We start from the raw sequence: 12,856 nt of genomic DNA, 5'->3' as shown, positions 1-12,856 counted from the left end.
GTCCACCGTTTTGTGATCTGATGTGATTTTTCTATGTGTTGTAAATCCTACCTCTATGATGTTAATGATGCAAGACTGGAGGCAGTCATGTTAATGAGGCAGGATTCAATCTACAGGATTAGGCTGTATCTTGAGTCAATCTCTTCTGAGATATAAAAGACAGAAGCGAGCAAAGAGGAGAGGGATCTCCTACCATCAAGAATGAAGAACCAGGAGCAGAGTGTATCCTTTGGACCCAGGTTCCCTGCACTGAGAAGCTGCTAGACCAGGGGGAGATTGATGACAACGACCTTCTCCCAGAGCCGACAGACAGAGAAAGCCTGCCCCTGGAGCTGGCACCCTGAATTTGGATTTTTAGTCTCCTAGACTGTGGGAGAATAAATTTCTCTTTCTTAAAGCCATCCACTGTGGTATTTCTGTTATAGCAGCACTAGATAAATCAGACACCATCCCAGAAAGGTCTTTCTTCTCTCTGGAATGTTTTATAGTTTTCAATACGCATGTCTTGCACATATTTTGTTAATTCAACCCTAAATGTTTCATTTTTTAATGCTATTGTAAATAGTACAGTTTTAAATATCAATTGCCATTTGTTCATTCCTAGTATTTACAGATAATTGATTTTTGTATATTCAGTGAGTTCTCTTCATGCCGGTTGAAGGGAAAATGAATTATTCCTGGCCTATGTGTGCTCTGAGAATAGTTTATATTATAATTTCAGTACTTGTTCTTTCCTCAGAAGTTGCTATTGCCAGCCTTGTGGAGGTTCACCCTATTCATGCACAGATTGTATCCAGTCAAAGATCCAAGCAAACTCCCATCCAGATACCTGGAACTTGTTCTCTGTCTAGCTCTTTCCTCTCAGAAAATTCTAGTCTCCTTGGCCTTCCAAGGAGTCCTGGTGGTGCAGTGGTTAAGAGGTTGGCTGCTAGCCAAGAGATTGGCAGTTCAAATCCACCAGCAGCTCCTTGGAAACCCTATGGGGCAGTTCTACTCTTTCCTATAGGGTCACTATGGGTTGGAATCAACTCAACAGCAACAGGTTTGACTTTTTGGGTTCTGGCCTTCCAAAATCCAATCTCTATCTCTTCAACTGAGGGAGATTGTTGAGTTTTGTTTGGATTTCTCCTACCTGTACCACAGTCTGGAAATTGCCACCTGGTAGAAAGCCTGGCTGAAGGTAGGGTTCATGTCTTTCTTTGCCTTCTCTAAGGAATTACAATCCTATACTGCCTGTTATCCAGTGTCTGGACATTAGTTGTTTCCTGTAGCTTGTCCTGTTTTCTAGTCACTGATGGAAGGATTACTCCCATATAGCCAGAGGAAGGAATTCTCTTCCTTTAAGTTTTTTATGTTTTAAATTGTGTTGATAGTTTTCATGATTCTCAGCCATATTTGCATTCTAGGGAAAATCCCTACTTGGTCAAGCTTATTAATCTTTTGATAAATTGCTGAAATCTATTTGCTAATATCCTATCTAGCACTTTTATATCTATTACTCTGGTGGTTTTGGTTTCTAGTTTCCAATTTCCTTTGTTCTCTCTTTATTAACTATATCTGGTTTTGTTATTAAAATTATGATAGCTTTATAAGATGAATTGGGGAACATTTTACATTTTTCTTGAATTTAGAATTATTTCAGAAACATTAAAATTATTTGTTTTTAAAAGGTTATCTAGAACTCATCTGTGCAAACATCTAATGTGGATGCCTTTTTAAATGATAAATCTGATATTACCTTTCAGTGGAGGTTGGTCTAATTTATTTAGGAGAGATTAATTCAATTAACATACTTTTTCCCAGAAATTATCTATTTCCTGTAGGTTTTCAAATTTGTTATCACAGAGTTTCATATAGTATTTTCCCAATGCTTGTTAGTTTGCAGATTCTATTGTACCTTTGGAACCCTGGTAGCACAGTGGTTAAAGCATTCGGCTGCTAACCAGAAGGTCAGCGGTTGGAACCCACCACCCTCTCCACAGGAGAAAGATGTGGCAGTCCGCTTCCATAAAGATTTACAGCCTGGGAAACCCTGTGGGGCAGTTCTACTCTGTCCTATAGGGTCGCTATGAGTCGGAATTGACTCGACGGCATTGGGTTTGTGTTTTTGTTGTTGTCGTTTTGGTTTATTGTATTTTCAATTATATTAATAGTTATGTTTCTTTTCCCAGGCCTCAACATATACATATTTATTTACCATTATGTGACAAGAAAAGAAGATATCAAGTAATTCCTCCAACAGAGACATTTTATTTCTCACCTTTCCCTGGTTCTTCTCTTCTCAATAATATCAGGTCCTTAGAATACTTTTACTTCCCCACTCGCTCCTCATCCAACCTGAAGACTTAGTTAAGATTGTTATTAAGTTTAAATTATTTTCTCAAGTAGTTTCCTCAGATGGAATATGTGATTTCTATGTTCTCTGAATTCTTGGAAATATCTTTCTTTGACCTGAAAAGCCAGCGGTCTCGTGGCTGGCTATAAAGTACTTAGGATACTGTCTTAATCATCTAGTGCTGCTATAACGGAAATACCACAAGTGGATGGCTTTAACAAAGAGAAATTTATTCTCTCACAGTCTAGTAGGGGTTACAAGTGCAAACTCAGGGTGTCAGCTCCAGGGGAAGGCTTTCTCTGTCAACTTTGGAGGAAGGTCCTTGTCATCAGTCTTCCCCTGTTCTGGGAGCATCTCAGCATGGGAACCTCAGGTCCAAAGGACACGCTCTGCTCCCAGCATTGCTTTCTTGGTGGTATGAGGGCCCCATGTCTCTCTGCTTGCTTCTCTCTTTTAACTCTCAAAAGAGATTGGCTTAAGACACTATCTACACTTGTAGATCTCATCAATATAACTGCTGCTAATCCATTTTATTACATCATAGTGATAGAGTTTACAACACATAAGGAAATCACATCAGATTCCAATATGGTACACAATCATACAATACTGGGAATCATGACCCAGCCAAGTTGACAGATATTTTGGGGGGACACAATTCAATCCATGACAGATACCTTCTTTTATTTTCAGTAGGCTCTAGATTTTTTTTCTCCCATTCTTCTTGCTTTTAAGTCACAGAAATAAAACTGACGCCAATATGATTTTTTTCTTTATAATTAAGTTTTTCTTTATGTTTCATTGTCTGGGAGCTTATAAGATTTTTCTCTTTTTTTTTTTTCCCTTGGGGTTCAAGAATTACATCTGCTTATGCCTGAGTCTTTTTTTTACCAACGTCATCCGTAATTCTAAAAGCCTTTCAATCTGCAATCTCATATCTTTCTTTGGTTCAGGAAGATTATTTCTTCACTTATAGTTTTTCCTCCATTGGTACCTTTTCTTAGCTCTGGGATTCCTATTATTCACAAGTTTTATCTCCTGGATTTATCCTCCAACTCATCTTAATACAGGATTCACAAGCCTCCATCTTCGCAGATTCTTTTGTCTATCCTTCCCAAAATATTAGTAATATATTACTTCTGGTTAGAAATACTACAGAATTTGATTAAAATCATTTTCCAATAGTACTAAATGGGCAAAAGCCTCTTACTTTACTATAATAATTTCATAATTAAAAAGACAAAAGAAAATTAACACCAAAGAAATATATAGGTTACTACGGAGGTACAAAATATTACAAGTAGAAAAAAAAGTATTAATGGAGTAAGTTACTCTGTAAAAAGAAGTTTCATCACAATGTCTTTTGAAATATAAACATCACATCCATCACTTTGCAAATAATGCAATTTTTACAAATCACATTCAGCAGTATCCTTAATCACTAACTATATACAAAATATATTTTTCTACATGTCAGAGAATCTTCAAGTGTCAAAGCATATGGTGAGCTGCTGTCACTGATCTTTCCCCCATAAAACTAAGGATAGATGATTCTAGCCGAAAATGTGGAAAACAGAGAGAGAGAACCCTTGCTTCTGTGAGTGATTATTCTTTAGAATCAAAGAAACTGTGTGTTAATAATCAAGCACTGTAGGCAAAAGGAAATAGGAAAGCAACTAAATTTTTCTTTGGAAAAATTTTGTCTGTAAAGAATGGAAAAGCAGTTAGTACATTTTAACTTTGTTCAACTCATTGCCAAAGAACATAATTTGGGTGAATAGTTTAGTAAGTTTCAGGGGCTATTCAGGCACTTTACACAAAAGAGAACATCAGCAGTCATCCCAGGAATGATGAAATTACAGGGCTATCAATCCTCCTGCTTCAGGGCATGGGCTGTTCACCAGCTAGAAGTGAAAAGGCATTCACCCAATGGTATAGTACTTCTGTAATATCATCAGTTACATTCAGATTTTTATTCCCCTTCAAACACAATTCATGAGGGGGGGCACTTTAAAGTACATTATGACCAACTAGTACACATAAAAGGAAAATCTTCAAAGGCTTACAAAAATAGTTTAAAGAAATGAATACAAGAAAAATAATAACCTCTCAGGAAAAGGAGGCAGTACAGCACAGAGGCTAACAAAGACATTTTGGATATTTATCACATAGAGCCTGAGACAGTGTAGAACTCAGCATTTGTTGAATGAATGAATGAACAAAGGAACAAATTCACATGTGGTGGGTTCAAATCCCAGCCTCACCAATATTTGACCTTGGGTACTTTACTCATCTGTGAAAAGGGGGTAATTGTGCCACCTCTTTGTGTTATTACTAGGTAATACGTGTACATAAATAAACTCGTTACCTGGAACAAGGTAAGCTCTCAACAAATGACAGTCATTTTAATAGCTTTCCTGGGACTGGTTTGATTTCTCTAATTCCGACCAAACAGATCTATTAAATCATCTGAAGATATTTCATAATACATCAAATCTTTGTATATTGACTGTATTATAAGTCTATTCCCCTAAGGCTCTTTGTGAAACCAACAGTGTTATTAAGTCTCAGATAGCCCTTAACACTAGCCTTTACTTGGAACTAAGCATTGCTTTCTACTAATAAGCAGACCTCTTAGATCATATACTGTTGTAAGCAAAGTTCAAATGCACAGGAAGAGTAAGAGCTGCTTTCCTGGAGATGTCCAAAGCACTGGTCCAAGGCTACTCCAACTTTGGGCCAAATAAATACAGCAGCCATGGAAAGGACGGTAAATGATGAGTGACACCAACACTGCTTTCTAACAGTTTTTCAATAATGAACTACTTGTTATCAACAAATTATCTTGGGGCCCACAAATTAGATATATCCTGCAAGTACAGATATCTCAACTACACTTGAAAAATCTCTATGCCTGCAAAGGGAGTACATATTCGTTTTTGATGCTCTGGGCTTAACTAGTTAAAAGCCATGTTAAAAATTAATTGCATAGCATTTGTGATTAAGATGGCTTTAAATAACAGTGAGGACTTCCCCCACAAAGGATCATTAACTGCTGTTTTCATTGCAACTGAAGAAGGTGTTGGAAAGGGAACCTGGGTTATTGGACTAGTTCTCCAAGGGCAGAGTTATAAAAAATGTATTTTCTTCTGAACAATAAACTGGTTTTAAATTATTAATGTAACTGAATAATCAAGTTATCTCTCTTCTGGAAGATTGGAAATTGGAAGACTGCTTAGAACTTGGAAAAAGTTTTTGTCATTTACTTCATGAATCACTCAGCTAAGGCAGCCATGTACTATTTCAAATAAGTTACTGCCTCAGAATGTGACTTGACTTGAAGATTTTCTGTGATGCATCTTCCATCATCAAATCAACAGTGTTGCAGGCTAGGGGCAGGACCAGGTATCTCTAGTCACGTGTCGGGAGAGGGGTGCTTAATATATAGGGACTAGCACTGGAACTCCTTTTCCCCATCACTACCATCACCATCACTACACACCTCACTGGACGGAACAGAAAGAGGCCACCATGCTGGAAGCTGTGGTCAATGCTCAGGACGCGTGCCATTTAATACTGGTGTTTGCATTCAAATATTGAGCTTCTGCAGTGACACAGTGATTTATCCACAGAGCTATTACTAAACTAAGGACACTCAGAAACAGACCAACCATTCCTGTCTCAACTGAATGAAAAGTCCTGCTGGCCTTGTGGAAGCTCAGTGAGGAGCTTAGAGGAGACAGCGGATAAAGAAACAACATTGGGAGGTAGAGAGAGAAGAAAGGCTAGAGGCACATTCACACCACAGCGTAGAGGCCTTTGGGCCAGTGTGAATTTAAAGCGTAAAATGAAGAGGGTATAAATTTTGACTAATATACTGAGCCTTTACATTGATTGGAGCCCTGGTGGTGCATTGGTTAAAGCGCTCGGTTGCTAACGGGAAGGTCAGTGGTTGTACCAATCCGCCACTCCATGGGAGAAAGATGTGGCAGTCGGCTTCCGTAAAGATTTACAGCCTTGGGAACCCTATGGGGCAGTTCTGCTCCGTCTTATAGGGTCGCTATAGTCGGAATCGCCTTAACGGCAATGGGTTTTACACAGATTACCTAGTTTGAATCTCACGGCAACACTAGGAAATTCCGTTTTAGAGACGAGGGGACTGGGGTTCGAAGAAGCGAAGTGACTCTTCCCGGGGCTCACGCCCAGCGCCATCAGATTCCGGGGATGTGGGAGCTCCAGGGGCCAGCTTTCGGGGATTTAGGGAGGGGGAGAAATGCCCAACAGCCGCTCAGAAACCTAGGCCTGGGTGAGGGGCCTGCTAATGCTGCCAGCAGCGGAAGGAGAAGGGGGGCCGCCAGCGATGCGCAGCACTGGCCAAAGAAGGTAGGTCGGCGCAGAGACCATTGCTGGAAGCCAAACGCAAACTGCTGGCGAGAAGCACCCGCTCCCTCAACCAGCCCTCTCGCTACTGGGAGGGGTTTCTCACGCCCCCTGCTCCTGGGTGACTGCACCGGAGGTCGGAAGCAAGCGGGGCGAAGGATGAGTCATCCTGCCTAATTCCTCCTTCCCAGTCCCCTCGCCTCCGCATGTCAGCCCCCTCCGGAGCTCGCGCTGCTGGGAGCGAAGACTCCCCTCATCTTCAGACTCCTCCACCAAACCCCCGGTGGCCTGCCGGGGAGATGAGACGGACGGAGCGTGTGGCCAATGAGAGCTTCCCTCTGTCATCTGCCGTCCAATGGACCCCTGTTTGGAGGTCGGGGCGGGACTCGGAGGGCAGAAGAAGGCGTTCCGGGGCTGGCGCGCGGTGCGGCGGCCCCTGGACTCGCAGAGCTAGCGCCTAGCTGGGAGTCCGCGCCAAGGCGACGCGGGAAGGCGCCACCACTGCCGCCGCCGCCGCCGCCGCTGGCCAAGGTGCTGGACACGACAGGCCCTCTGGCCACCTCGCCAGTTCAGGCACCACTGCATCGCTCCAAACCCGGTCCCCATGGAAGAGATGGAAGAAGAGTTAAAATGCCCTGTGTGCGGCTCCTTTTACCGGGAGCCCATCATCTTGCCCTGCTCTCACAATTTATGTCAGGCGTGCGCCCGCAACATCCTGGTACAGACCCCGGAGTCTGAGTCCCCACAGAGCCGTCGGGCCTCGGGCTCCGGGGTTTCCGACTATGACTACCTGGACCTGGACAAGATGAGCCTATACAGCGAGGCGGACAGCGGCTATGGCTCCTACGGGGGTTTCGCCAGCGCCCCCACTACCCCGTGCCAGAGGTCCCCCAACGGAGTCCGCGTGTTCCCCCCGGCTATGCCGCCACCCGCCACCCACCTGTCACCGGCTCTGGCCTCGGTGCCCCGCAACTCCTGTATCACCTGCCCCCAGTGCCACCGCAGCCTCATCCTGGATGACCGGGGGCTCCGCGGCTTCCCCAAGAACCGCGTCCTAGAAGGAGTGATTGACCGCTACCAGCAGAGCAAAGCCGCGGCCCTCAAATGCCAGCTCTGCGAGAAGGCGCCCAAGGAGGCCACCGTCATGTGCGAACAGTGTGATGTCTTCTACTGCGATCCGTGCCGCCTGCGCTGCCACCCGCCCCGGGGTCCTCTGGCCAAGCACCGCCTAGTACCCCCGGCCCAGGGCCGCGTGAGCCGGCGGCTGAGCCCGCGCAAGGTCTCCACCTGTACAGACCACGAGCTGGAGAACCACAGCATGTACTGCGTGCAGTGCAAGATGCCCGTTTGCTACCAGTGCTTGGAGGAGGGCAAACACTCCAGCCACGAAGTCAAGGCTCTGGGGGCCATGTGGAAACTGCACAAGGTAAGTCCTAAGAAAAACCACCCCTAACTCCCCGCGCCTCCGACCCTCTGATTTTGCAGTAGAAGGTCCACCTCTCTTGGGCACAGTGCATCCCAGTGGGGGCGCAAGGAACGGGCCTTGGATGTCAGCCTCCCGTCTGGTGCATTGCAGGAAGCGCGGGGGTGCTTTAAACGGCTCAGGGGAGTTGAATGTCCCCAAATAGTTGTTGCGGGGATGCCTTAGAGCGAGTCTTTTGGGGTGCGCTGCCCGATAGCTGCGCCCAGGGCGCCCCCTCTCCGCGACGGACCTGTAGCCTGGGGCTGCGGACGGGGTGTCAAAAAGCTGTGCGTAGCGAGGGAGAGGCGTGTCAGTGCCCAGGGACACCTGGCACGCTCGAGGGCAGGACATCCTGCGGAGCTCTAGCCTCGGCCGGGTGAAGGGGAGGAGCAGAGGTGGTGGGGTCGCGCTGACCGCATGCGCAGTGACTCACGGCGGCGCCGGGGAGCCGCCGCTGGCGGAATACGGATGAGTCCGCGCTAGCCCAGGCCTGGCGCCCCAGCTTGAAAAGACTCGGGTGCCCGGTGTCTCGCGGTCAGGAAGCGGAGCCAGGGATTGAGAAGGGGGTGGGAGAAGTGGGGGCTGTGGTCGCCATGGCAACGCGGCGCGGAGGCCCTGGGTCTGACCCTCCAGGTGGGGACCTGGGGCAGGAGTGGTAAGACTTGAGATTTCTGCGCGGTTGTGACCTGAAAGCCAAGCAGCTGCGCCTCCCAGGGTAACCCCCTCCCCATAACCACCCCCAAACACCCATTGCTCCAGAAATCAACCCTTTTCCTCTTTCATTAGTTGCATATGCAAAGTCTGTGACACCTGTTACCAGATTTATCCCTCTGGTCTCTTTTGACAGCGCCTCCATCGAGGCTAGTGTCCGGAAGAGTCCATCCTCTAATCGAAATCCTCCAATAGTTTCCCACGTTTCGCAGTCCGTCTTTAAAATGGTCTACCAGGACCTACATGACCTACATCTCCTATAACCTCTTCGACCTCCTTTCCTCCCACTCAGTCCAACCACCCTGTTCTTGCTATTCCTCAACCACAGCCAGGCACCTTCCTGCCCCAGGGCCTTTGCATTTGCTGTTCCCTCAGCCTGAGATGCTCTTCCCCAAATTCCTATATCCAAATGGCTCACTCTGGCCTCCTTCAGTCTCTGCTCAGATATAACCTTGGCAGTGAGATTTCCTGACCGCAATTGCTGCTACCCACCTCGAATAGTCCCTAATTCCCTCATTGCTTTATTTGTCCGTAGTACTTATCTCTTTCTGACATGCTGTATATTTTAATTATGTTAATTTTGTATTGTTTAATGCTTTCCCCCTTCCCCTCCAACTAGAAAATCAGCTTCATGAGGAAAGAGTTCTTTATAATATTCTGCTCACCACTGCTTAGAAGAAATGAAACCATCCTTTAGGAGATATACCTAAATTTGACTTTTACTTTTTAAACAATCCATTTAGTTGGAGTTGAGTGGGCAGAGCAGGGTGTTCAAGATTACTGGAGGGAGATTTCTTTCACCTCACTGACTTGCAAGCCCAAGGATGAGGCAGGGCAGTGAAGATGCTTCCAGGACTCCCCTGTGGCCCTGAACTCAGAGGTCTGCAGCATTCCTGGGAAATGAAGAAAGGCTGGCCTTGGAACGGGGGCCCTGGGGTTGAGGCTGGAACACTGATATTTTATTTACAGTAAGAAAAATAAAATATCACCATTTTCAGCAACTCCTGCTCCCAGTTGAATGTGACCTGTTTCCAGTCATTTGTATTCTCACATCTAACCTATTAAACCATATTAGTACTGATAGAAATTTTATTCAGTACAAATCCAGCCCCACTAGGCACATGCCACTTTTTTAAAAATTACTTTGATTTAAATTTTAAAAAAAGACATAATTTTGAAAGTTTTCAAAACTTTAGTTTACAGCCAATTTTTTCCTCATATTAAGATTTCAACCCTTAAACTGCTAACTATAGTCAGTGTTGAATTGCTCCAGAAAAGTATCCTTGGAACTAAGAAATTAATAGCCTTGTCTGGAAAAAGAACTTAGAGCCACATGCTAATTAGGATGGTGGAGTCACAGCATTATTTTTCTTTGGAGAGAAGCCTATATTTTACTCATTAAGACCAAAAGGAACCTTTATCTCTGTCAAGCCCAGTATAGATTTGAAACGTTAAGCCGTTTGTTTTATCAGTAATGGAAGTTGTAGGTAGACAGTGTGGTGCTGACTGGGTTGAAATTTGAATGTCTGCTAAAAAAAGAATTATAATCCTTAGGACATAAGTAAGGAGGCAAGAAAGAGAGTGTTGATTTGGGGTGGCTCATGGGGGGTGGGGAGGAGACCATTTCTTCTCTGTGTTTTGTACATTTTTCTCCAAAGTACAAAGTTGGTTTAATGTTTGTTCAGATCTATATCAGGAGCATTAAACTACCAAGAATAAATAAGGCAGAAGAATGACAGATTTTTAACATTTGCTTGTCATCTTTTAGATGAACAACAAACATTACTCCTATATTTTATCTCCTTAACAAGGTAATTAATATGTTAATGTACAATTTTCTCATATAGTCTGTTTTAATTAATGATACCTCCATCTCCACAAAAGCTCATGGGCCAGAATTTCTATGTCTTTCAGAACATAGGAGAGCAAAGAATTTCACTAGTTCTTCCAAAATTGGAATACAAGTTATTACTAGACCAGAAAGTGTCCATTAATATTCTATCATATTAATAAATCATTTCTACTGATAAAGAAAATCCTGTGAATAAATGTTTCCCTCAGGCACTAACGCATCATCTTCCACATTAAAGGAAAATTGTTTAAAGTTTATTTTTTAAGTTGTTTTAAAAACAACTGGTTGAAATTCATTAGTGTCAATTGACCAAATTAAAATATTTTCCAGATGTTTGTGGTTCTGATCTTCAAAATCCATGTAAAATAATAATGCATGAAGTGGCCTTATAAATATCTAGTTATGGTTTTTATTTAGTGTTAAAACCAAACCCACTGCCTTAAGTTGATTCCAACTCATAGCGACACTATAGGACAGAGTAGAACTGCCCCATAGGGTTTCCAAGGCTGTAAACCTTTATGGAAGCTAACTGCCACATCTTTCTCCTGCAGAGCAACTGGTGGGTTCAACTGTGTTTTAACCACTGCCCCATCAGGGCTCCTAATTTAGTATTAGCACTTGCTATAATCCTTTATCCAGCTTAGGTTGGTATAAAGCATTGATACACAAAAGTGAATTTGTAGATTTAAAAATACGTAATTAGAACCACTATTAGGAGCCCTGGTTGTGCAATGGTTAAGTACTCAGCTACTAACCAAGAAGTTGGTGGTTCAAACCCACGAGCCACTCCTAGGAGAAAGACCTGAGATCTGCTCGTATAAAAATTACAGCCTAGGAAACCCTATGGGGCAGGTCTCCTCTGTCTTACAGGGTTGCCACAAGTTGGAATCGAATGAACGGCTCACACAACAAAAACTACAGAACCGCTATTATTATGTGTAATTTTAAGCAGTTCATATTTCTAAATCCTAACATTCTCCTTGAATTCCTGGTGTGTTTTATCAGTAATGTATGTGTTACCATTCTTTTGTGCTTGTGCTGTTGAACAAGGATTATCTTTTCCTTTCTATCCTAAAGACTGGTTATTCATTCTGAATCTTGTCTCAAATGTTATTTTTCTCTTACCTTTTTTAAAATCAAGAATTGCATTGTAAGCAACATTTTAAAATAAACAATCAATTGATATGCCTTTATTATCAAAGTATTTTAGAACAAAGTATTCTAGAAAAAATCTGCTTTGTTGTATGGTGGTACTTCTCATCAAATATTTGTGTAGCAAAATGTTGTTTAATGTAACAAAAATGATATTCTGTTAACTGTATATCAGCAGTAAACATATTATAATGTATATGTTCCTGTAAATGTAACAGGTAGCATATGTTGGTGTTTTTTTAATTTTTTAAAATTTATTTCTAGTACAATCAGACATTCTGTGTGCAGTGTAAGCATTCTTACAGGTATTAAGGAGAATGTTACAAAGAAGGGAATTATTCCTCTTTGTACTGAGACCTAAGGAAAGAGCTAGATGACAGGTGGTGTGGGTGCTAGGCCTGACACTGCCACTTACTTGTGGGCAACTTTAAACAAGTGTCTTAACCTCTCTGTGCTTCCCACCAAAAAGGATAAAAAGCAGCTAAAACTATATTTGTGAAAGTGTTTTGAAAAATAATTTAAATGTTTATAATTTACTAATTTCAGTTTGGCACTAGAGAAAGTTTTTTGTGCAAAACAGAAGTTGGTGTCTCACTAGTTAACAATTACCCACATAAAAATCTGATCCCCCCATTTGGTATACTCTGCTAGCTTCTTTCAGAGCACAGGGTGCAACATGAAGGCTGCTCTGAAAGAGAGGCTTAAAACAGTAAGCTACATCCTCATGAGGCCAGAGAGGATACTCAGTTTAAGAATAAGAATACTGCACACAGATTTACTTATATATTAAACAATAACAAATGTATTTTGTTTTCCAAATTAAAAAACTAAAATGATAGCTGATATGACTCAGTTTTTTCAGATTCTCCAATGCAGACATTGTTATCACTTTGAAGTGGCAGAAATTATTTTTGTAGTATATGCCATGAAAAGATGCTATTAATTGGAATTTCAGGTCAAATCA

The 12,856-nt window shown here is 42.9% G+C and overlaps 1 protein-coding gene across 1 annotated transcript in view; it reads left to right on the top strand.

The window, feature by feature from the left end:
* The first annotated feature begins 7,304 nt into the window (after positions 1 to 7,304).
* TRIM9 (tripartite motif containing 9) overlaps positions 7,305 to 12,856 on the top strand; it is a 115,530-nt gene continuing 109,978 nt past the window's right edge. The window contains exon 1 of the mRNA XM_004370858.2: positions 7,305 to 8,141. Coding sequence (XP_004370915.1) covers positions 7,320 to 8,141 — 822 coding nt within the window. The 5' untranslated portion in view covers positions 7,305 to 7,319. The remainder of the gene's footprint in view (positions 8,142 to 12,856) is intronic.

This window comes from Trichechus manatus, unplaced genomic scaffold (assembly GCF_000243295.1).
Source record: "Trichechus manatus latirostris isolate Lorelei unplaced genomic scaffold, TriManLat1.0 scaffold00010, whole genome shotgun sequence".
NCBI classification, from domain to species: Eukaryota; Metazoa; Chordata; class Mammalia; order Sirenia; family Trichechidae; genus Trichechus; species Trichechus manatus.
The sequence above is the reverse complement of the archived record's forward strand: the minus strand, read 5'-3'. Positions and strand labels throughout refer to the sequence as shown.